This window comes from Leishmania mexicana, chromosome 25 (genome assembly GCF_000234665.1).
Source record: "Leishmania mexicana MHOM/GT/2001/U1103 complete genome, chromosome 25".
In the NCBI taxonomy this organism is placed as follows: domain Eukaryota; phylum Euglenozoa; class Kinetoplastea; order Trypanosomatida; family Trypanosomatidae; genus Leishmania; species Leishmania mexicana.
Window position 1 is genome coordinate 694,074 of NC_018329.1, and position 22,612 is coordinate 716,685.

Genomic DNA, 22,612 nt, shown 5'->3' on the forward strand with positions numbered 1-22,612 from the left:
GATCCTTCTTCCATGGAGCTCCGCCCTCCCTCCCCATCACAGCCTTCGGAAGGACCGCCCTGATGCGAACGCACGAGAGTGGCTGATGAAGGAATAGGGGGTGCACCGAGCAGCGGCCAAGGACTGCCATCCAGGCAACTAGGCAGACACCACCAGCAGCTACACACCGTACAACGCCCTTCACCTTCTTGCCCGTCCGTCCCAAACTACCGTCTCTTCACTGTTCGGCTTTGCCACAAGTGGGAAAGCTCCTTGCATGCCTCTCGTGAAGCGCGCACAGCGACGCAGACTCGTCCCCGCCTCCTCCCATGTTTGTGTGCCTGCGCTCTTCGGTAGCTGCCAGAGGCGCCCTCTTCCGCCATCTCATCTCGGCACCCGATCTCACCGCCAGACGCTAGTAGACACATCTGCAGTCGCAGCCCTTCGGGCAACACCGTACGGTGGGGTCGTTCCACCAGCTGCTGATATGCTCCACGTGCCCGCCGTGCCCGCAGCGAGCGCACTGCACAACGAGGCAGCCTTCTTCCCGCAACGTCCTCAGCGTTGCACGCGTCGCTTCCGGACCACTTTTAGAACTTGCCGCGCCGTCGACAGGGCGACCGTCATCTCCGTCCTTTTTCCGCCGCAGCGTGTCTGCATCCCTCCCCACCGAGGCGGCGGCGTGCGAGCGGTGTCGCATCTCCGTCAGCGGCGCTGCCGCCGCCGCAGCGCTGCCGCTTCCACTGACGTCTGCGTGGGTGACAGTGTTGCGGAGCAGCGACAGGCCGCACACGGCGCAGACGCTGATCGGGGCATGCACGCGACGGCACATCTCCGCCGAGGACGCCAGGAGCGGCGCTAACGGGATGAGGCCAGCTGGCGCACAGGCAGCCATACATTTCGAAGGGTCGCTATGGCTAAGACAGGTATGCGCCGTGGTGGCAATCCGGTCGGCTGCGGCGCTAGTGCGGTGGTGTCCGCCGGCCACACCCCTCTGCAAGAGTGGCAGCAGGCGCTGGAGCGAAAACCGCACGAGCCGAACCTCGCACAGCAACGTGTGCTCCTGCGCGACAGCCAGAACTCGCTCGGTGAAGCTAACCACCTCGATCAGCTCAGCCAAGTGCCGGCGACGCAACTGCGATGGCGGATTACCTCCCACCGCCGGCTGGTCGCTGTCTGCGGGCAGGATACTGACGGGGACGCGACCACGACTGCTTCGTCCACCGCCGCCGGGCTCCGCCTGTCGCCCAATGTCAATCTGCTGCAGCACGCCCGGGAGCAGCAGCGAGCACACCGCCAACCCGGCCCAAAACGGAAGCCGCCTATCTCGCAGTACGCGCACCGTCTCCATCAACGTAGGCCAGACCACCACACTCACGTACAACACCCCCATGGACGGCGTGCCGACGTTCTTGGCGAGTCGTCGGAGGACCTGCAGGAGGTTGCTCACATCTGGAAGCCGCAGCGCCTTTGCCAGTTTCGCATTCGCGTGCAGCGTCGCGTCAGCTGTCCTGCCGCTGAACAAGCGCACGCTGTCCCACCCGCACTTGTACACGGTGCCCAGCACGTGGGCAGGGAGCATATAGCTGGGTAGTGCCTTGCCCAGTTCGAACTGCGACGTGCAGCTCACCACCGTGCCAGCGTGCATCTTTTCAGTCCCATCGGCATCCTGAGGCCCCTCGTAGATGTGTCGTAGGCACAACGGCAAACGACGAAACGGAGGCCGCGGTGTCGTCGCGCCGGGCCCACCCCCATTGCTGTCGGCGGTAGTGCCACTCACCCCATTGCGCGCGCGACGCGCCGGCATTGGCGCGCCCAAAACCGCCACGTCACCCTGTGGCAGAAGCACCGCCATGAAGCTCTTGGCAGGGCGACGACGAAAGGGGTAGAGAACTGAGACTCCGGCGCCTGCACCACTTGCCACAACACCGCTGCTCACACCACCACCAGTCGCAGCCGCCGCCCCTGGCGCCGGCGCGGGGACTGACGCAGTCGAGGATGTCGTTCCACCATACAGAGCACCGCTCCCAGCAGCGGTAGACGCGCTAGTCGATGCTGCCATTGATTGCGCGGAAGAGCTGCTCGCTGCCACGTTGGCGCCCACCATCTTGTTCGACGCTGCCGCAGCGGCTGCGGCCGACCCCGACAGAGAACCACCAGCCACAGAGGCTGTGGCACCAACGGCGGTCGCTGCCGCCGCCGCGACAGCAGCGCCACCGCCGCCACTCAGGTGCATACTCGTCATGACTTGCGGCACGCGGGCGCCGCCACCGCCGTAGGCCATCGCAATCCGAGAGGGGAGGATAAGGTGGTGCACGTCGAGCTCCACGGCACTCCAGTAGCGCAGCAGCATTGCAAAGTCAAGCAGAAAAGGATATGTCTTGTTGATGCCGCCGCCGTACTGGTGCTCCTGGCCGCCCCACACATTCGCCGTCGCATTGCTCGCCATCATCGTCACCAGCGAAGGGGAGGACGGGATGAACGAATCGCCCGTTCCGGTGCGCGCCTCGGAAATCCATCGTAAGAGACGGCGCCCCACATCCGACACGACGAACGCGGTGAGCGTTGGCGTTGCCGTGTCGGTCACCCTCGATGCGGTGCCGTCCGCTCTGTCCTCCGCCCCGCTGCGGGCATACCACGCGGAGAAGTTGGTGCGGCTACTGGATATGCTTCCGTGCAGATGATGAGGCTGGGACCTGCCACTGCTGCTTCCGCCGGTTGTGTTGCCGCGGTGATGACCCGCCGTGACGGCCCAGGAGGAGGTCGAGTGGTCGCCGACACCGCCGAACGAGACTTCCTCGAACAACTGCCACTGACATGGCTCGCTTGGATAGCGAGCCGGGAAGACAACTTCGAGAGCCGCGGTGGCGATGAGGAGCGGCACACCTGCAGCGTCCGAGGGCGAGGTGGCGCCCATACCGGCGTTGCTGGGGGCCGCGGAGTTGGCCACGTGGGCGCCCGAGAAGGCACCGGGGCCACTCGTCAGTTTGCCGCGACTACTGTGTGCGGTAGGACCGCTCTGGCCGCTAACTCCACCCACGCCGAGACGCCCTTCTGCACTCGCATGATTGACGTGACTGCTCGTATCAGGCGACGTCATGGCTGTGGTGCCAGTACGAGCCGCTGCGCCGACGCCTGCGCCTGGGCCGCGATGGCGGGCGCGCTGCGAGAGCCACTCCAGGGGCCGAGATAGCTCCATCAGCACCGCACAGGTGCCTTGACGCGGTCGCTGCACCGGGTTTGAAAGGACTGCGTAGGCATGCACACCACGGGTAAGCGTTCCCTGACTGCTGTGCAAGTCGCCCGACAACGGTGGGTAGTGGCGGAGCGGCCCCATGAAGTCCCCACTTTCGTCTGAATCCCCTTCACTAGCGCACAGGTCAACATGAAAGTGCGCCAGCTGACGCGCAATGGCCAAGTCGCGCTCGACGGCGGACAGGAGAGCCTGTGAGAGCATCGCGCCTGCCAAAGGAGAATCTCTGAGGTGAAGAAGAGGGGAAGGGTCGTGGGCTGTTCGGCGCTCCGCGTGCCGGACGCGATGAACGGTAGAATGATGGAGAGTTATCGAAACCTGTGCAGACGTATATATATATATATATAGATGCAGATATAGTGTGTTGGGGGGAGGGGACGGCGGCGGCAGCGGCTGTGCAGCTAGGGAGCAGCTAAATACGTAGAACACAAGAGGAGGCAAGCACGACAGGTGTGGGTGGCCCCACTGGCAGACGGCCTCTCAGGTGTGTGCACGTAGGTGTATGTGTATGTGTGCGTGGGATGTTTAGCTAGGGAGTTCCGAAAAGCCCACCAAGGCGAGCGAGGCGTGAGTAGGGGAAGAACGTCAAGCACTCGTCGCTTCGGTGGTCCCCTCTGCCCTGTATCTCTTCGTCACGCCCGCGCGGACCGGTGCGTCAGCAGGCTTCTTACCCCCTGCTTCTAACCATCCACTGAGCGCAGACTGGGTCGTGGCCAGCTCCGATGTTTGTGTAGCAGACGCGCGCACATAAGTGAGCCGCACAGCGAGCAGCAGGAGGGAGAGGGACACGGAGGCCAACATGAAGAGGGACAGCATGGATCGCATGCGTACGTAGGGCCGTCCGATACCGTCGCGGAGGCGGCGACGGGGAGACTGCGCATGCGCATCGACCCAACAGGCACTGCTGCAGAGAGGATACCACCTACACCAAGCGAAAGAAAAAAGGAAAACAAACGTTGCCATGGTCAACGGCCCGCGTGCAGCAAGAGGAGTCGAGGGGAGCACAAGGCCATCTCTCCGCTGCGTGCCCGATTTTGATCCCGACGAGCACCTTTATCGGATTGCCCAGACTTCTGTTGATTTTCTTCTCACCCTCTCCTCCCCCCTCTCCTTCCCCTCCACCTTTCGGCGTTCTGTCATGAGTCGCGTAACGTCTCTCCTGCAAAGCACGAGCACGCACACACATCAGCGCACAGACTTCTCACACCGACACGCAAGCACGCATGTAGGCGCGCTGCTGCCACGGAGCTGCGTATATGGGCCGATATCTGTGCATGCGTGTGTGCGCGTGGAGGCGGGTTGGGGGATCTTCTGTGGGAGGGGTGGCAGGCACCCGAGTGCCGTAAAACAACGCTGCCAGACACACGAGACGACGACAACGACAGTGACAGGAGCCACGGCAGAGGCACCATCACCGACACACACAGATATATGCATACACATGCAGAAAGAAGTGACACTACACTGTGAAGAAGGGCAGCGGCAGCACACAAGCTCAGGCGAGAGAAGTGGCAGCACGGCAAACAAAAGACAGACGGAGGGCGTTGCGCGAAGATGTGATGTGCACACCGGGAGGGAGACAGCGGGGACACGCCAAACGCATCGCTCATGCATATCATGTCGCGCCATCAACGGGACTTTTGTGCACCCCCTGTGGAGCAGACAGCGAGCATCTGTGTGTGTGTGTGTGCACTGACGCAGCCCTTGCGAAAAAGCACCGCTTGCTCACACCCGCTCGAAGATTCCCTCTCCCCCGCTATTTCGTGTGGCTGCTTGCCGGCTACGCAAACTCGTCTGATGGCTGCGGACCGTGTACAACTTTCTCGCCAAAGACGGACCGGGCACGCCACTCATCCATGACGCGCTCTTCCACCTCGGGCTCGATGAACTTGCGATAGAACCAGGTGCGGCGCATCGACACCTGCTTCCAGTAGTTGTGGAGTCGCACCTGCGCCTTGCAGTAGAACCTCATGAGCTGCTCCTCCGTCACCTCCAGCATGGCCGGGCCGGCACCGGAGAAGTACATCTCCTCCGCCTGCAACGCTGTCACCGGCTTGCCCTCGTTCTTGAGTCGCTTCACCTCCTTCTCGATGGCGGCGTACAGCTCCTCGCGGAACGCCGTCGGGGGCTTGAAGTCGATGTCTGCCCATTGCCCACCGCTGTACCCCTTGATCTGCGGGAAGCGCACCAAACCCTTGGTCAAATCCGGCACGTCGTTACGGTTGACATCGTAGAACTTCAGCCCCGGCGTGCGGGTGGCGGCTTGATGACAGAGCACCTCGAAAACCTTGTCCACGGCATTGCACGCGGTGCAGTTGTCCTGGTGATAGCGCACCACCATCACATCATCCGTCTTTGAGAAGTAGTCCAGCTTCTTCTTCATCTCCTCCACGGACGTGATGGGCTTGACGCACCTTGTCGGGAAGTTCGTCCAAATCGGGTTCAGCGCCATGCCGTTGCCGGTGGCGATGTCGCTGCGGATGCCAGCGCTGTTCATCATGAGCGACTTCATCTTGTGCGACTCGGACTGGTAGAGCTCGAACTTCTTGCGGCGGTTCTTGATCTTGTCCACCAGATCCCTCTCCCCCGACTCCGGGGCGCGGAAAATGTTATCGCCGGAGCCGCGCATGGACGGGGCGTGAAAGGGGATTGGCGACTAGGGGTGACGGCTCAGCGAGGAGGGGCACACGGACGGGTCGGCACACGATGCCGGGAATGCCATGTGCTGTGAGAGAACGACAATGAGAAGAATGGGAACCCCCCAAGTAAGGCGCAGAGGCAGACAGAGCGTGGTTGGGGGTGGGGTGGTTTGATGTACTGCGAGTCGAACGCACGTATGTGCCCACGTGCGATGACGTTGGCGTGGATGTTCGCGTGAGAGGGCAGGGGGGGGCGAGGAAAGGACAGGTGAGGTGACGACAGAGAAGTAAGAGAGAGTGGGGAGAGGAAGGGGGAGGGGGTGCTGACATAGTGGATACTATGCTTCTCCTCCAGTTCTCTTGATCGCTTTGCCCACCACACGCTCTGCAGCCGTGCTTTGATCAGCTCGTGCTTCGCCGTAGCGTTTTTTTTAGTGCTGGGGAGGGGGACACCGTGAGATGATGGCCGACCGATGCAAGTGAGCAGGCATCACACTTCCACGATGATCGCGCCTGCATGCACATGTGCACTCACGACTCCTCAGAGAGACACTCCGATGAGGGAATATCATTATTGCATTCTCGTGTCGCTTTGATGGTGGATCGCGAAGGGTCGGCGGTAGTGACCACTTCCCGCTATACAAGTATGGCATTTTTTTTTCTGACGTTTCGTGCATATATGCTCGTGGAGGATGATATATAGTGGATGATGGGTGGGACGGGTCGGTGACGCGGAAGAGGAACAGAGTGAGTGGGTGGGTGGGGGGGGGGCAGGGGCATAGAAAGGGGCCTGTGCGCGCAGATCGTGCTGCTGCCTTGACCTCTGCGCCAGCAGAAAACACCCCCCTCCCCCGGCAAACCCCATCTTCTACCTATCCTTCTTCCCTCACCCGAAGACGCGCGTACATATACCGCCTCATTGCCCCTTCCCGTACATGCGCCACACCTCTTGCACCGCTCCCCTTCTTTTGCTGTCCACAACGGCAACAATAGGTGTCCTCTTGACACACACACATGCTACCCGCCATCAAGAAATGGAAGAGAGCGAAATACGCTAAAGAGGTCCACAGCAAAACCAGAAGTGAATATGGATACATCCTTCAAAGTGAAACAGGGAAGACACACACACACAAACTACATGCACACACACACACTCAGACAAAACCCAAACCCACACAGACACGCAACGACAACTGGAGACACAGAGGAGTGTCTCCGCGACTCTGTGTATACCATAAAAGACCTGCTTGGTGCTGATGGGCAGGGGGGAGGGAGGAAGAGAGAGGGTGGTGGACGAGCAACCACTAAACAAATACGAGATCTATAGAAGTAATGACGAAGAATAGTCCTCACACACATACACAGACATATACGCACATGGAACCAATCACGCGACCATTCGTATCCGCGGCAGGGACAGATCTGCCCACTTCCCCTTTGTTCTGCGTAGTCTCCGTGCTTCTGGAGTCAGGCACTGAGGAGAGCAGATGTGCACGCTTCAGCCCATGTGTGTGTGTGGGTTGGCGCCTGTAGAAGCGGTGTGGGGAGGGAGGGGAGGGGAGGGGGGAGGCTCTCCTCTCTGCTTCTCCCTCCCCCTTTCTTCCCTTGTTGTTCGCGTGTCTGTGTACAGTGTGAAGTCGAAAACCGTCAAAGGGGCACAGTGAACAGAGCAGACGCACACGCACACGCACAGAAGAGAGCCGACAGCGGCGTAGAGCTGTACATCGACCGAAAACACATGAAAAGGAAAAGGGAACACAAAGTTGAAGTCCACAGTGACACACACGCAAACAGGCCAGCCCCTACTCATGGAGCGGATGAAGGAGGCGGAGGAGGCGGGGGAGGGTCACCGGGGCCAGAGGGCGGAGAGGGAGGAAGGGGACGATGCGGACGGTGCGCTCTCATGACTACATATCATCATTGAAGTCATCTGCGTAGGCATCGTTGGCACCGTTGCCCAGCTCCTCAACGTCCATGGCCGCTTCGCTGTTCTTGTGGGACATTTCTGCGGCAGGTGTGACAGCGGAGTCCAAGGCAGGGACGACCTCCGAGTTTGAAATGGACGAGGAGAGCGCGGACGGTGCAGACTGCGCCATCGGCAACGACACGACAGCCGACGACGACATCGCTGACCCCTTCCGCTTGTGCTCCGCATCGGACGCCTTCCTCGGGGAGAGCTCCGCTTCAAACTGGTCCTCGACATTCTCCTTGGAGACGTCGCTCTTCCTCGATCCCGCGGCTGGCGATCGCGGCGCGGACGAGGCCGCCGACGACTTCTTGGAGGGCAGTTCACCCTCAAAGTCGTCCTCATCGTACGCGTCGTCGGCTACGTCGCTCTTGGCCTTCACAGCGTCGTCTTCGTCCTGGGTGGCGTCATCCGGCGGATTGTATGACTGCGGTTGCACCGCGGCGGCACTGTCCACGGCATCATCCTTGAAGTCGTCCTCACTGTACTTGTCCTCGTCCTCGTCCTCCGCTGGCTTCACATCCTCGGTGGCCGTCAAAGCCTCGGCATCATACTGCGCATCTTCTGGATAGGCCTCCAACTGGTCCTCGTGCTCTTCCGCCGGTGGCACATCAGCGTCCGAGACGTCGCTCTTCCTCGATCCCGCGGCTGGCGATCGCGGAGCGGACGAGGCCGCCGACGACTTCTTGGAGGGCAGTTCACCCTCAAAGTCGTCCTCATCGTACGCGTCGTCGGCTACGTCGCTCTTGGCCTTCACAGCGTCGTCTTCGTCCTGGGTGGCGTCATCCGGCGGATTGTATGACTGCGGTTGCACCGCGGCGGCACTGTCCACGACATCATCCTTGAAGTCGTCCTCACTGTACTTGTCCTCGTCCTCGTCCTCCGTTGGCTTCACATCCTCGGTGGCCGTCAAAGCCTCTGCATCATACTGCGCATCTTCTGGATAGGCCTCCAACTGGTCCTCGTGCTCTTCCGCCGGTGGCACAGCAGCGTCTGAGGCGTCATGCGAGGCCTTCTTCGAAGAGGACGGCTCGTCGTCATCGAACCTGTCCTCTTCGTAAGCGTCCGACTTGGCGGCTTCGTTGACCTCGTCGGCGGCTGGCGGTTCGTTCGCTTCCTCATCCGTGTACGCCGGCTGCTGCGGCAGCAGATCCGCAGGCGTACCCGCCGCATCGACAGCGGCATCGCTGGAGGCGGAGGTCTTCTCAAACGCGTCATCGCTGTACACCTCCTTGGCTTCCTGTTCCGTCTCCTCGAGCGGGTGGACCGCCTCCTGTTCCGGGAGGGCCTCCGCATTGCCATCCTCCCTGTGAGGGAGAAAGTAGGCAGCAGCGGACGAAGACTTGGACGACGCAGCCGCCGACGACTGGTGGCGCGACGACGACACCTTGTGCTCGAAGTCATCATTGCCGTAGGAGTCTTCTGACTTCTCCCCTGCATGTGCTTGTGCCTCCGCCTGTGCATCCGCGCGCGCTTCCGCCTTTGCCTGCTCCCTCGCCGCCTCCGCGGCGTGATCGTGGTCGGACCACTGGTGATCGCTGGAGGACGAGGACGAGGAATCCGAGGGGGACCTCGAGCTGATGGAGCGCGAGGCGGCTTCCTTCACCGCATCCGCCTCCTCCGCGTCTTCCGTGGGGTAGCGGACCTCGTCAAGGTACGTCCCCTCCTCGTCAGCCGCCTCCGGCGCTGCAGGCACCGCAGCTCTGTCCTCTTCAGTGTAGTGCCCCTCGTCGCGACGGGGGCTTCCGTGGCTGCTAGCAGCATCGCTGTGGGAGGAAGCGCTCTGACTTGTGGCCGCTGACGAGGAGCTTGTCACGTATTCATGGTCTGCGGGCAAGCCGCCAGCCGCGCGTTCTTCCATATCTACCGGGTACAACTCGCTGCCTGCTTCATAATAGCGGTGACTTGCCGCTGCTGCCGCCTGCTGACGGGATCGTCCGCCTGCCGCGGCACCGCTCTTGCGCTCGGTCGACGGCTTCGTCGGCACACGCCGCGAGTTCTTGGACGTGCTGGGAATCATCGAGTGACGCTCCTCTTCTCGCTGACGGCTTTGCTCGCCCCTCCGGGACGCCATTTGTTCCCGCTCCTGGTGACGACGCTGGAGGAAGCGGCGCCGGGCTGCTGCCTTGCGCTGCTGCTCGATCTCCTCCTGGCGACGCAGGCGGCGGCGCTGATCGGCGCGCTCGTGAATCAACATCTCTTTCCGTGCCCAGTACGGCACCAGGTGTGGGTCCTCCAGGTCGTTGTAGGGCGGAATGACGCGCTCCTGGATGGGTCCCAGCGAGAACTCTACCTGTGGCAGCCGCGGCAACGTTGAAAGCCCGATGAACTGGGAGTCGACCGTGGCTCCTGGACTGGCTGAGCGCACACGCGCCGAGGACGCGTAGTAGCGATGATGCTCCTCATTCCCTGCTCCGCGGGCAGAGGAGCGGGAGTAGGCGTAACTTTTTTCCACAGAGGCAGGACGATGGGCCTGAATGGAGGGCAGGGTTTTGGACATGATGCTGGAGCGTGGGCAGCTTGGTATATCTCTCCCCCCTGTATATATATATATAGATGGGGGTGGGGAAGGGGGGGGGGGGGAGGTTGTATACACGAACCCTCGTAGTGGACGCTGCACAGCCACGCGCGCGTGTGCTGCCGAGTTTTCTTTTTTTATGTCGGAGAGAATGAGAGCGCGGGCGTTTGTGTGCGTGCAAGCCAGCAAAGCGTGTGTGCGTGTGTGCGTCGAAGATCAGCTGAGGAGGGAGTGGGGATCTGTCAACAGTAGAGCCCAAACTATTTGCAGCAGTGGCAGAACAAGGGCGGGGATACAAGGAAGACGTTTCTCTTCTCAGAGAGAAGGGGGAGGGGACGGCGGCGGCGGCGGCGGTGGTGGTGGTGAACTACCTTCTGCGACGCCACACCGTACAGCGCAGAAGCACAAGAGAATGCAAGTGGCGGAGTAGAGTAGAAGGGGAGGGGGGTGAGGGGGCAGGAGTGAAGATGCCCACAGCGTGTGTGCAAGTTGGTGCCCGCATGCGTTCGCTCCCTTCGGGCTTCGCCTGTCGACAGACCCACTACAGTCATTTTTCGCTTTCTGCTAGAGCGGAATCCATCGCACACGTACGTGCCCAGTTGAAGAGGCCCCTCCCCCTCGCCCACTTGGCTCCTGTGGCCCCGCCGTACTGCGGGGCATGGCTCCATCATCATTCGGGAGAGGCACAGGCAAGGTGGTAGTGATGGTGGTGTAGGGGAGGGGGGAGGGGTAGAGGGGTATGCCGTTACGCGAGACACACACACACAGTGTCCCTTGTGTGTGCTGCTCGCTTCCTTGCTGAGGTGCGCCGTCTTCGTGTGCTCTTCGGGTCTATCGAGAATGAAAGGGGGGAAGGGAGGGGCGGGCGGGTTGTGGACCGCAGGTCGTTGTGAGTGAGAGACACAGCGAGGCGGGGCCAATAAAGCGAAAGCAAGACAACCAAGAGAGGGAGAAACGACCACACAACTCCTCAGCGTCGAATGCAGCACGGACAGCGGCGAGGAGGAGCGGGGGCGGGGGAGGGGAGGCTGTGGAGGTGGAAGCGCGTTTCAAGAGTTGCATGTCCAGCAAACTCCATCCATCCCTAGACATGCAGCACGCTTCTACCCCTCGCCGCTGCCTGTGCCCCCTTTTTTGCCATCCTAGCTTCCACCCTATCCACAAGCGCATGCAAGGTATCGCCGCTGACTGCCAGCATAGAGCCCCCGTCCGCGTCGCATCCGTAAGTGCTCGGTGGCTGGCACTGCACACACCCCTCCTTGACCTCTTTCCCTCGCTTTGTTCCTGCTTCTCACGTTTTCCACGGTACGGCGCGACGCGTGTGCATGACGAGAGTGCGCCGGTGTTGTCGCTATGCGCGGGAGTGTACGTCAGCTCGGTGTATGTGTGTGTGTAGTGCGAGCCGACCAGAGACGGCGCGTAGAATGGGGAGGGGGGATGATGATGGCGGCACGCCACTCTGTAATCCGCTTTGCCTCACTTAGTCGCGATACAAGAACAGGAAAACACCAAAGAGCGGTAATACACGATCACCACAGCGAGGAGATGCGAGGGGTGGATGGGGAGACTCTGCTCAACGGCCGCTCCACTACCCAAGACCCTTCCCCGCTCCCCCACCTGCACATCATGTCTCCGTATCCGCCGATCTTTCCTTTCCGCAAGCCACAACACATGACACGGTGCCAAGTGCGGTGGAGTGATGGAGCGCACCGATACGTTCCAGAAATACATGGGTGGGCGAGCACCGTGGGGCAGCCATGACGCAGGCGAGGCTGTGGAGACCATGTAAGCGCAAGTTGGCGAGCTCTATCGGCAGCGGCCATGCAGCGTGTTGACTTGGCCCACGTGCACCCGTGTGCATGTGCGTCGATGTACGTGTGACAGTGCCTAGTTCGTTGATAACCCGCTCACGCCACTCCCACGCGCTGAGCGTGAGGCGGCGGCGGCAGTGCCAGTGGCGATGGCCACTCGTTGCTGTTGCTGCTGTGAGGGCCCGACTCGAGCACCACTTGAGCTGTTCGACTGATGCTGTTGGTGGTGAATGGCGGCAGCAGCGGGGACGGCGTTAGTATACCCGCTCAGGCTCGGCCGGCTTTGCGGGCGCGTGAGGGGCGTGGCATAGGTGTTGGTGGCCTGTGGTGGTGCGCCTTGGGGCTGAACAGGCGAGTGGACGTGGTAGCTGTACGGCGACTGCGCAAACCCGCTTCCGTTAGAGAGCGACGTGCTCGGAATCAGAGCCATCTCTGTCGTGTGCGGCGGGGACTCGCCCCGCCCCCCGCCCACCATCATCGTCGTGCCACTGCCGTTCGAAGCTGTCACTCCGCTCAGAGTGGCGGTCGAGGGGTGGTGACAAGCAAAGCCGTGAGTGGCTCCCACGACACATGTCGGACTGCGTCGGTTCGGCATCCACGGCTCACCGAGCGGGTACGGACTGCTGCCGTTTCGGGGGTTGTGCGGCATGCCGGCAGGCGAGGCAAGGCCTGACGGCGTCATCAGCTCATACTCGCTGCCGAAGATGGCTGTAATATGGTGCGGCATGCCGCCACGGCTGGCCGGGCGATGTGCTGGAGTAAGACCTGTGTAATTCGCGCAACTGCTCCCTGGAGTACCACCGTTTGCGTTGTTGTGCGCGTACGCGGCGCTGTTGCGCATGATGAGCTGCTGGTAGTGCGAGTTGGCGCTGCTCCGCCCATTCCCGCCGCCATAGCCCATGTGGCCGGTTCCGGAGTAGGTGGGATGGAACGGCGAGGCGATGCGGCTGTTGCCAGAGTTCATGTGGAAGAAGAACGACTCGTCCACCTTCGGGCCATCGGCCCCCTCGGACAGCTGCGGCCGCGACGGGGTGCACGCGGTCGCCATGGAGGCGGCGCGGCCCGAGCTGATGTGCATGCTGAGACTGGAGGACGAGTACAGCCCTGAGGTCGGACTGTTCTCGGTGAAGACAGGACTGCGCGAGTGACATTGCATGGCGCCGTCATCGCCGTGAACGCCGTTCGCCATGGCCGCGACGTTGGCAATGGAGTGCATCACGCCGGCAGGCGACGCCTGCGGCGGCTTTCCAGGCGGTGACGCAGTGGCGCCTGGTGCTGCTGCTGCTGCGGCGGCGGTGGCGGTCGTTGGCGTGTGGTTCGCCGGGGGGTGGCATAGTCCCAAGTCTAGCAGCGAGGCCTTACCAAGGGGAAGGAAGCGCTCATCGATGTTGTCCGCGTCGTAGTCGTCCCATTGATGCAGCTGTCGCCGCCACGCGTTCAGGACGCGATCGAACTGGCGCTTGCTGCAGTCGTATTCGGGACGCGGCGTGATGGCGTGCAGCGGGTTGTGGTACTCCCGGTCACATGGGCGGGATATCATGGAGGTGTATTTGAGGTAGCCCTCTGTCTCCTTTCCATATATAATCTGTTTGCGGCGCTGGTCCAGCCGACGGCGGCGCTCGTCGGTGTCGCCTGCGTTGATCATGTTGCTCGGCACTGGCACTGCTGTGTAGTTCAGGTACAGTTCCTGCTGCACCTCCTCCAGGACGGCCAGACGCTGTGCCTCGGTAAAGTTCTTGTCCAGCGGTTGCGAGGCCGGCGGTGGCGGCGGCGTCCCGCTGTGCTGCGAGCGCGCGTCTGCCGCGTTGCTGACACCAGCAGAGGGAGGCTGTTGTTGCAGCAGGTGCGCCGGTTGCTGTTGCTGTTGGCCTAACTGGTCGTTGCCACCGGGGGCGTGCAGCGCGGCCGTGGAAGAGGAGGTCCGACTCGCGCCGTGCGCAAACGCCGCACCGCCGCCACCACCTGCCGAGTACATGGAGACGGAGGGCATCTGCCGTTGCGGCCACCGTGCACCCGCACAAGTATGAAGGAGACCAGCAGGAGCTGCTGCGAGGGCGGGGCCGGTGGTGGCCGCCGTTGCTCCCCGCACCTTGTGAACGCCAGGAGCAACGCCGGTGAAGACCTGCAGCGCGGGTGGTGTTCGCACCTCATGGGGGCTTGTGCGGTATACCAGGGCAGCGGCAGCACCGGCGCTGCTCGGCACACCTGTCGTCGTCGCTGCTGCACCTCGAATACTACCACCCAGCTGCTGGTGTGACAACTGCACCGATGGCTTCCGAATGACCGCCTCGTGCGGACCGCCCGGTACGACGACGTCGACGTCGCTCTGACGACGCACGCTTGGGGTGTGGGGCATGAGGTGCCCCATGTCTGCTACAGCGTTGTATTCGGCCAGTGTCGTGCCAGCAATTCCGTGCCTGTTATGTTGGCTGCCGCGCCGGTTCACCGCGTAGACGCCGCAGTCGCCCTCGCCGATATTGCCAGCCATAGCCACATGGGTGCGTGTGGCGCGGCTGTGACTTACGGTGCACTGTGAAGAGTGCGGGAGAGGGGGGTGGATGGCATTCGACGAGGAGCTGCATGTCGCGTGGGGCAGCGCGGCCGAGGGACTGACGCCGCTCGCTAGCACCTTCAGCTCGCTGTCCTCGCTCATGGCGAACACCAGCGACGAGTCGCCCGGGTGCTGCGACGGGGACGCCATGTAGCGCGAGCGCCTGTGCGTGTCCGGTGTGGTGCCCAGCACCACATCGCTGTCTTGGACAATCGACCCTGTCGACACCGCTGCGCTGGCGTCCCGCGCAGCCACATCGGCGTGAGTGCCGTGGCTCGTGACGTAGGACTTGGATGACCACGGGAAGGGAGGCGCGACTGCGCTGGCGAGCGGAGTCACGCTGGTGCGGTCCATCCCGGCAGCGCAGTAGACGTGGCGTGCGGCGTCGCCTACAACGCCGTGGCCTCGGTTTACAAGGAGACTGCTGTCCCGACCAGCTGCTGCTGTTGTTGTTACCGGTGGCTCCACGGAGGACGGCGGAGTGTTTCTGAGCGTGCTACCACTCACGTTCGACCCGCGCATACGTACATGCATGATCACTGGCACAGCGTCCTCGGCAATCGTCAAGGATGGCAATGAAAATAGATGCGCCAGGCAGCGGCGGTGCGAAGGCGCTGCTGATATACAGCAGTGGCCTCCCCCACCTCCACGCACGCACGCAAGGCGGCAAGCCCTCACAACGCCCCGACTACCTGACCGAAGGAACACGCACAGAGAGGCCCCTGCTCTACGCAGGCCGCCGAGGCAGAGTGGCAGTGAAGGCGATGACGATACCCGGATAGCGAGAGGGAGATAGTAGCGAAGCAAGAGTTCGAGAATGGGAAGGGAGACGCAGCCAAAAACAGGCGCACGCCCGTGTGCGTGTATCGTCTATTCTACTTCTGTGCACACCAGCGCGTGTCTTGTCGACGGCGCGCGCGAGACAGACAGAGAGGGAGGGAGAAAGCGGGACGGCGCTTCTCTCTCTCGGTCGCTGCTTCCTCCTCCTCCTCTTGCTACACACGCGCACACACAACAACGAAACTATGTAAGCAGAATGATCGAGGGAGAGCGCGATGTCTGTGCCAGTGTGTATCGGTGCTCCACTTTGGCGTGCGTGAGTGCGTGTTGATTTATACTGTGGGTAGGCGGAGTCAACTCTCCCACACACACACACACACACGCGTGCAGCGACAGGGTGACGCAGCCAGCGAGGAGGACGGCGAGAGAGTAAGACGGAGCGAAGAAACGAGCGAAGGGACAGGGCCAAGCACCAAAGAAAACGAAAGAACGGCGCGTGAGCGGGCGGGGGCGAGAGGACTAGCGAAGTGGCGATGGCGCCACGAACATCACAGCCAACCATCCACCATGCAAGACCTCCAGCCGGTGGTCACCGCCACGACACGCAGCCTCCAAAGGTCCGAGAGGGAGGGAGGGAGGGTGGATGTGCACCTTGGAGAAACAGAGAAGGGTTATATGGGTGAGGCTATGTTTGCAGCGGGACAGAGAATCGAGCAGTATCTACGCACGCATGTAGACGCGCGCGTGTGGTGTGGGTGAGAGAGACGAGCGAAGGTCCGCAGAGGGAGGGAGAAGACGGAGGCGGTTGGTGTGTGTGGGCGTGGATGCACACGAGGGTCCCGTATTCCATAGAGGCAGGCCGCCCGCAGCGGGTACAGAAGAAGAGCCACATGGAGCGCCCCTCCGTTGCCGAGGGCGCTGTGGCGCTTCGCGGCAGCGAGGAAGGGAAGGTGGCGGATGAGACGGGGTGTGCTTGCTACTCACGTGCATACGCACACACACACAGGCGAGACACTCAGCACGCCTACACCCACCTTCACGGGCATCGGCAAGTCTCGGAGACAATGAAGATGTTAGAGAGAGAGGGAGAGGAGATCCCCCTCCATCGTCCCTCCCCTCTTCTTCCCTTGTCCGACAGCGCGGTGCTCGACCGCGAGTCGCTCTGCCGATGGACTGCTGGGGCAGCTGTGTGGGTACGTTGTGGCGGTTTCTGCCTCTTCCGTTGGAGGAGGAGGGGCGTGCTCGTAAGTTCGCTAACAGAGAAACACACATGACCAAAAACCCAGTGGAGTCGACACACAGACGCCAACGACGAGGAAGGGGGAAGAGGGAGGGGGAGGAGGCCATGCCCGAACGGCAAACAGAAGAGGAGATGGGAAGAGGCACTGAACGGATGCCAGCCACTCCATCATCACTCCACCACGCTCCCACCCCCAAAAGTTGCGCGCGCGCGTGTACGCGCCAGACAGAAGGATTAGTGGCAAACGGACGACACCATTCAAACAACGACGACGACGAAGACACAGAGAGAGAGATGGGCTATAAGAAGAAATCATCAACGGAAACGCAACATTCGGGAGGAGGGTGACACAGAGGTGGTGGCAGGAGAGTGTGTGCTGTGGCGCCTCTCCCTCACCCTCTCTGTCGAGGCCACAGCAACAAGCGCACATGCGCACACCAGCGCGATCGGCAACAACGAAGGCACTAGAAAAAACGAGCTCATGAACGGGGGAGCGCTCGTGTTCTCTCGAAATCCCCTCCAGCATCCCGCTCACATCTACCGGACGCAGCCGCTTGAGTGGGGGTACAAAATACACGGAGAGGGAGGAAGAAGGGGGAGAGTGTACACACGCATCCTTACGTCATGCCTGCCTTCTCCCCCTAGATTATACGTGTGCGTGTGTCTGTTGCCGTCCTTTTCGCAGCACCAACTTCGCCGCCCTCTTCCCCCTTCGCGCGCTCTTACACACGGCACGAACACGCAAACCAAAGAAGCGGCCGCTGCGCACTCGCGACAACCCTCGCAGCCAGGTCAGTGAAGCTCGTTCTCAAGGTATTTGTACTCGAAGAGAAAGTCGTCGATGCGGTCGTGGTCCCACTTGTCCTCAAAGTCAAAGAAGGTGTACGAGCCGCGCTCCTCCGTCTCTGTCGTCGTCTGCGGCCGCTCCAGCCGCTGGTACCACCGCTGCTGCTTCGTGTGGTAGCGGTAGGAGCGGGCCTTGAGCTCCTTGGCGGCAAAGTACTGCTGGTACGATTTTTGGTGATAGTAGAAGATGAAGAATAGCGTGTCGAGGTCCATCTGATGGTAGACGTCCTTGTTCGACAGAACCGGCAGCACCTCCTGCGGGAAGTACGGGATTGCATCGATCGCGTTCGGCGGCTCGTAGGGGCGCTGCCGCTGCACATCGAGCGTGTGCGGCAGGTTACCGAGAGACATGTCCAAGAGCTCGTGGATCTTCTTAGGCGTGAACTTGGAGCCGGGAGCGGCACCAGGAATGGGCGGAAAGGGCTGGATGAGGTCTGTGTTAGCGCTGCCGACCGGGGTCGACGGAGGCGTCGCTGGGGCCGGGGCAATCAGCGAGGTTGTCACCGCCTCCGCCGCACTCGCTTCGGCGGCCGCAGCGGCTGGCGCGGACGGCACCAGCGGCGAGGCAGCATCCGGGGCGTGTTTTTGCTGCTGCTGCTGCTGCTGCTGTGCCTTCTGCCGGCTCTGCTGCTCGGCGGCGCGTCGCTCCCACGCGTTCGGCGCCGGTGCCGCGGCGGGCGGAGTCGGCTTCGGCTTCTCCTCCGGTGCTCCATGGCCTGGGTCGGCCACTTTCACCGTCTTGGGCTCCGGCGACCCGATGGGTTTCTGCGACTTCTCCCAGTCCTGCGTCACCTTGTTCGTCGCCGAGGCCATCTCGGCGAGCGAGCCGATCGTGAACCGGCCGCTCATGGCGTCATCGCCAAAGGTGTCGTCGTTGGCGGTGTCCATGTCGTCGTCCATCCACTCCGGCACTGGCTCCTCCTCACCAATGTCGTCGTCCGCCGGGCTGTTGGCGGTGGGGGGCAGCAGCTGCTGCGGCGGCGCTTGCGCGGGCGCCGGTTGCTGCATCGACGAGGGGACCGGTGTAGAGGACGCCGCCTTGGCCGCGGGCAGCGACGCCGCCATTTCCTTCGGAGAGGTGATGAACGGGCTGGGCTTCGCCTGCACTGTGGACGTTGGAGTCTTGGCCTTGGCCATCGTCTTCGGCGATTGCGCCTTCTTGTCTTCGTAGTCGCTGACATCAAAGGGCACTATGGGCTTTACCTTCGGCTCTGGTATGTCGAAGCTGTCATAGATGGACATGTCCTCCATCACCTCCAAATCAACGTCGTCCTCGAGTACCTTCTGAATCGGCTCCTGAAGGTCATCCACCTCATCGGCGTCGAGCTCCTCGTTGTTCACCATGCGTAGCAGCGACTCCCACTTGAAGAAATGGGTCTGCAAGTTCTCGAGGCGTATCTGGTACTCGGACTTCTGCTGCTGCTGCTGCTTCCCACGGCGTACGCGGCCATTGTTCGCCTTCTGCACCTCGTACTCGAGCAGCTCTATCTTTTTGCGTCCCTCCTCGATCGCGTCCTTCAGCCACTGCTCCGTGGCGGAGTCCGCCCTTTCCAGCGCGGCGGAGGCGAGCCCCTCGTTGCTGAAGGCCTTCGTCTTCATCTCTCGCTCGATCGCACGAAATGTCTCCATGCGCTCCTCGATCTTCTTGCGCGACACCTGCATCTTTGCCTTCTCCTTGTAGTCGTCGTTCTGCATGAAGCTCTTCATGGCCTCACGGTGGCGCTGTAGCTTCTTCAGCTCACGCTTCAGATCGCCCTCGAGGCGCTCCTTGGCGCTCGCGTTGGGCGCGTTTGCTAGCTTCTCGTGCAGCTCGTCGTACGCGTCGAGGCCCTCATTGACCTTCTTGAGGAGGCGGTCTGCCTCTGTCTGCACCTTCTTGATGTTCGACATGAAGGGGCGACAGAGGGGCGGTGGGGAGGGGCGCGAGGGGTTGGAGAGGCAACAGAAGTAATCGTGGGGAAGGAGAGGGAGGGGGTGGGGGAGGCAAGGGACAGACAGGCAGAGAGCCTCGCGATGTACAGCGAGGTGAGCGTAAGCCCAGCGAGAACGAAACACGCGGGGAGGGCGTGACAAGGGCGGGCAGATGACCAGGGGGACGTACGCACTTACCCTTTCTGCGCCACCTCTTTCTTCGCGTGGATGTACACCGCAGGCCGACCTGACGTGTACACGCACACAGAAACAGACAGCAGGATAGTGAACAGACAGTGCACACCCAAAACGTAACGATGAGGTCTTGCTCTCTTGACGCGTGGCACACGTGGCGATGACGCACAGGGTCGAAAGCGCGCACGTGTGGTGGGTATGACGGAGCTGTGAGGAGGAAAAAAATATAAATAACAAAAGCGGACTGGGGAAGGATGATGGTGGTGATGGTGGTGAGCAGGCGTGATGCAGTCAAGTCACGCGAGACACACGCTGGCGCAACAGAAACCTACACGCGGAGAGGATGAAGGGGAAGGCGAGAGGGAGAGTGGGAGCGTGGGCCATACAGAAGAACGAGAGAGGCGTTCAGTGCACGCACGCACGACAACCTGACAAGGCACCAGCTGACGTAGCGTTTCTTCTTTTTTTTTCGGCTGCTCCTCCTCCAGCGATGAGGTGGCGTAAAAGCCAACCAAGTGCGCATGAGAGAGAGGAGGAGGAGGGGGGGGGAGGTAGCTGAGAGGGAAGGGGGGGGACTGAGACACCCCAGATGAATGCATGCGGTGATACGTCGGTGCTGCCAGCCATCGCGGGAGATCCCACTCACGCAGGACGTCGTCTTCGCTTCCTTCGTTCGTTTTCGCGTGCCGCCTTTCCAGCCCTGTCACGGGTGCTAGGTAGCACGCTTAGGCGTGTGAGTGTGTTGGAGAGAGAGTGGCTTAGGCACCACGACAAAGATGGCTAGGCAGGGCGCGACGAGGGCCTTCTCCCCTTTCCAGTGCAGGACGTGCCCGCCGCCGCCGCCCCTCCCCCCGGCCAAAACCAAAAAAACCTCTCACACGACAGGCGGTGACGGCGGCGGCGGCGCGGCGCTGCATCAACGCACACGTACACATGCACAGGCGCTTCTCCGATGATTCTCTTCACGGTCACACCCAGCTCCTGATGTGGCCATCCCAAGCAGCCGTCACCACCTTGGTGGGTTCGATCGGGTGCCATAGGTGGGACACCAGCATCTGCGCGTGGGCCTTGAAGGACTTCTCCAGCTTCTTCGCTGCCCAGTCCCACACGTACAGCTTGCCGCCAATGTCGCCGCTCGACAGATACCGGCCATCGTGGCTGAAGCTCAGCTGACATCGCGTGCCGGAAATGGTGTGCCCTGTGAACTCGTGGTCGTGCAGGAGTCGAAGACGGCCGCCGCCGTCGTCGCGGAAGACGATCACCTTGTTGTTGAGCGACTGCGCGGCGAGGAACTCCGGCTGTGTCGGGTGGTGCAGCACGTGCGTGATAGCGTGCATCGCCGCATCAGCAAACTGTTTGATCTGGACCGGACTTCGATAGTCCCAAGTGCGCAGCGTCCTGTCCTCCGAGGTGGTGAGCATCTTGCTACCGTTGCTCAGCAGCGTGAGGTTGAAGATGGTGCCCATATGCCCCGTGTACTCGCGCTGGTACTTACTGCAGCCAACGCGCACGTCGTAGAGAACCACCTTCTTGTCCACGGCAGCCAACAGAAGGTGCGCCTCATCGGAGGGGTGGTGAAGATGCTGTACGACGGGGAGGCTGTCTGGGTTGGTGAGCACGTGCGCACAGACGCCGGCCTCGACGTCCCACATGGCCACGGTGCCGTCCACTGAGCCGGTCGACATGATCGCGGCGTTTGTCGTCACCTCCAGACTTTTGATCGGCTGCGTGTGCGCCGCGAAGGTGGCGATTAGCTGGCGTGTCGACGAGTTCCACAGCCGGCACTCCCCACTGATGTCGCCAGAGAAGAGGAGATGGCCGTAGGCAGGCGGGGCCCAGCGGAGCTGCTGCACGCCAGGCGCCTTGCCAGAGCGTCGCTCACTGCCGCTGTTACCGCCATGGCCCACCAGGGACGAAGATGCTGCCGGCGCGGAGGCGGCGTCGGCTGCTGTTTCATAGCCTTCTGGTACCTTGAACACACCGCGCATGGTGCGAGGCGGCTGGCACGCCTTCTGCTTCGTGGACTGCTTGTGCTCCAGCACGCTCGACGGCGGCTCTAGGAAGGATTTGCCGAGGTAGTTGACCCGCTCCACACCATCCACAAAGACGGCCGTCGGTGACCCGTCCGCGGCGGGCACGGGACGGGCGGCCGTTGACGCTGCTGCGGCGGCACCAGGGGATGCGCTGAGCGCCGCAGCGGCATTCTCGCGCCGAGCCTTCTTTAGCGCCTGCGCCATGGCGCCGCTGGACGGAGCACCGGTGCGCGTTGCCGCCTGTGGCGCCTTCTCTGTGTCAGCCAAGGATGCGCCATCAGTGACTTGAAGCAGTGAGGGTGGCGGGTCAGGGTACGCCTTGCGGGCGTCCTCTGGGCTCGTGTACAGCGCGAGAAGCTCCGCGACGCTGTCGCTGCGGCGCTTTATGAGGGAATGCAGGTAAGCGTCCGTCGCCAGCTCTGCCTCAGCCCGGCCTTCGGGTCTGAAAGCCTGCAGCCGGGCTATGTCCGCTGGCGTGGGGGGTCGATCCGTGGGGAACATCCAAGGCAGTTGCGGTTGTTTCGTGAGTGCGAGTACGCCTGTCTGCTGTGAGACGTGCTTGTGTGCCGCTATACAGGTGAGGGGAGGGGGAGGCAGAGAAAGTGGTTGTACCTACGCAAACTCAGCCCGGTGCACACACGGATGTGTGGGCGCGGGTGAGGTCATGCGCACAAGGAGGATGCCGACGGGGTTGGTGGTGGTGGTGGTGGTGGCGGCGAGGGAAGGGAGGAGAGGCCGAGCAGTTGGCCTCGCCTGTGCATACGCCGCATCCACCATCTCTCATAGCGGCTGCGTGCGTGCACTCTGGTGAGCCGTCGAGGAGAGGAGGGGCAGCATCGTTGTGATAGCTGCGGTGACCAGTGCATGCCCACAAGTGCATGCGCACTCAT

The 22,612-nt window shown here is 62.1% G+C and overlaps 6 protein-coding genes across 6 annotated transcripts; all 6 read right to left on the reverse strand.

The window, feature by feature from the left end:
- Nucleotides 1-394: 394 nt before the first annotated feature.
- LMXM_25_1800 (conserved hypothetical protein) lies at nt 395-3,436 on the reverse strand (the record flags this gene model as incomplete). The annotated part of the gene is made up of 1 exon (XM_003876189.1): nt 395-3,436. One exon carries the CDS (start codon nt 3,434-3,436, stop codon nt 395-397), a length of 3,042 nt encoding a protein of 1,013 aa, XP_003876238.1.
- Nucleotides 3,437-5,012: 1,576 nt separating this feature from the next.
- Nucleotides 5,013-5,861, reverse strand: LMXM_25_1810 (conserved hypothetical protein; the record flags this gene model as incomplete). Its single annotated transcript, XM_003876190.1, has 1 exon — nt 5,013-5,861. The coding sequence occupies one exon, from the start codon at nt 5,859-5,861 to the stop codon at nt 5,013-5,015; it is 849 nt and encodes a 282-aa protein (XP_003876239.1).
- A 1,917-nt stretch (nt 5,862-7,778) lies between these two features.
- On the reverse strand, nt 7,779-10,337 carry LMXM_25_1820 (conserved hypothetical protein; the record flags this gene model as incomplete). The annotated part of the gene is made up of 1 exon (XM_003876191.1): nt 7,779-10,337. The coding sequence occupies one exon, from the start codon at nt 10,335-10,337 to the stop codon at nt 7,779-7,781; it is 2,559 nt and encodes an 852-aa protein (XP_003876240.1).
- A 1,905-nt stretch (nt 10,338-12,242) lies between these two features.
- Nucleotides 12,243-15,251, reverse strand: LMXM_25_1830 (conserved hypothetical protein; the record flags this gene model as incomplete). The annotated part of the gene is made up of 1 exon (XM_003876192.1): nt 12,243-15,251. The coding sequence occupies one exon, from the start codon at nt 15,249-15,251 to the stop codon at nt 12,243-12,245; it is 3,009 nt and encodes a 1,002-aa protein (XP_003876241.1).
- A 2,278-nt stretch (nt 15,252-17,529) lies between these two features.
- Nucleotides 17,530-19,473, reverse strand: LMXM_25_1840 (conserved hypothetical protein; the record flags this gene model as incomplete). Its single annotated transcript, XM_003876193.1, has 1 exon — nt 17,530-19,473. The coding sequence occupies one exon, from the start codon at nt 19,471-19,473 to the stop codon at nt 17,530-17,532; it is 1,944 nt and encodes a 647-aa protein (XP_003876242.1).
- Nucleotides 19,474-20,657: 1,184 nt separating this feature from the next.
- Nucleotides 20,658-22,223, reverse strand: LMXM_25_1850 (conserved hypothetical protein; the record flags this gene model as incomplete). The annotated part of the gene is made up of 1 exon (XM_003876194.1): nt 20,658-22,223. One exon carries the CDS (start codon nt 22,221-22,223, stop codon nt 20,658-20,660), a length of 1,566 nt encoding a protein of 521 aa, XP_003876243.1.
- Nucleotides 22,224-22,612: the final 389 nt, after the last annotated feature.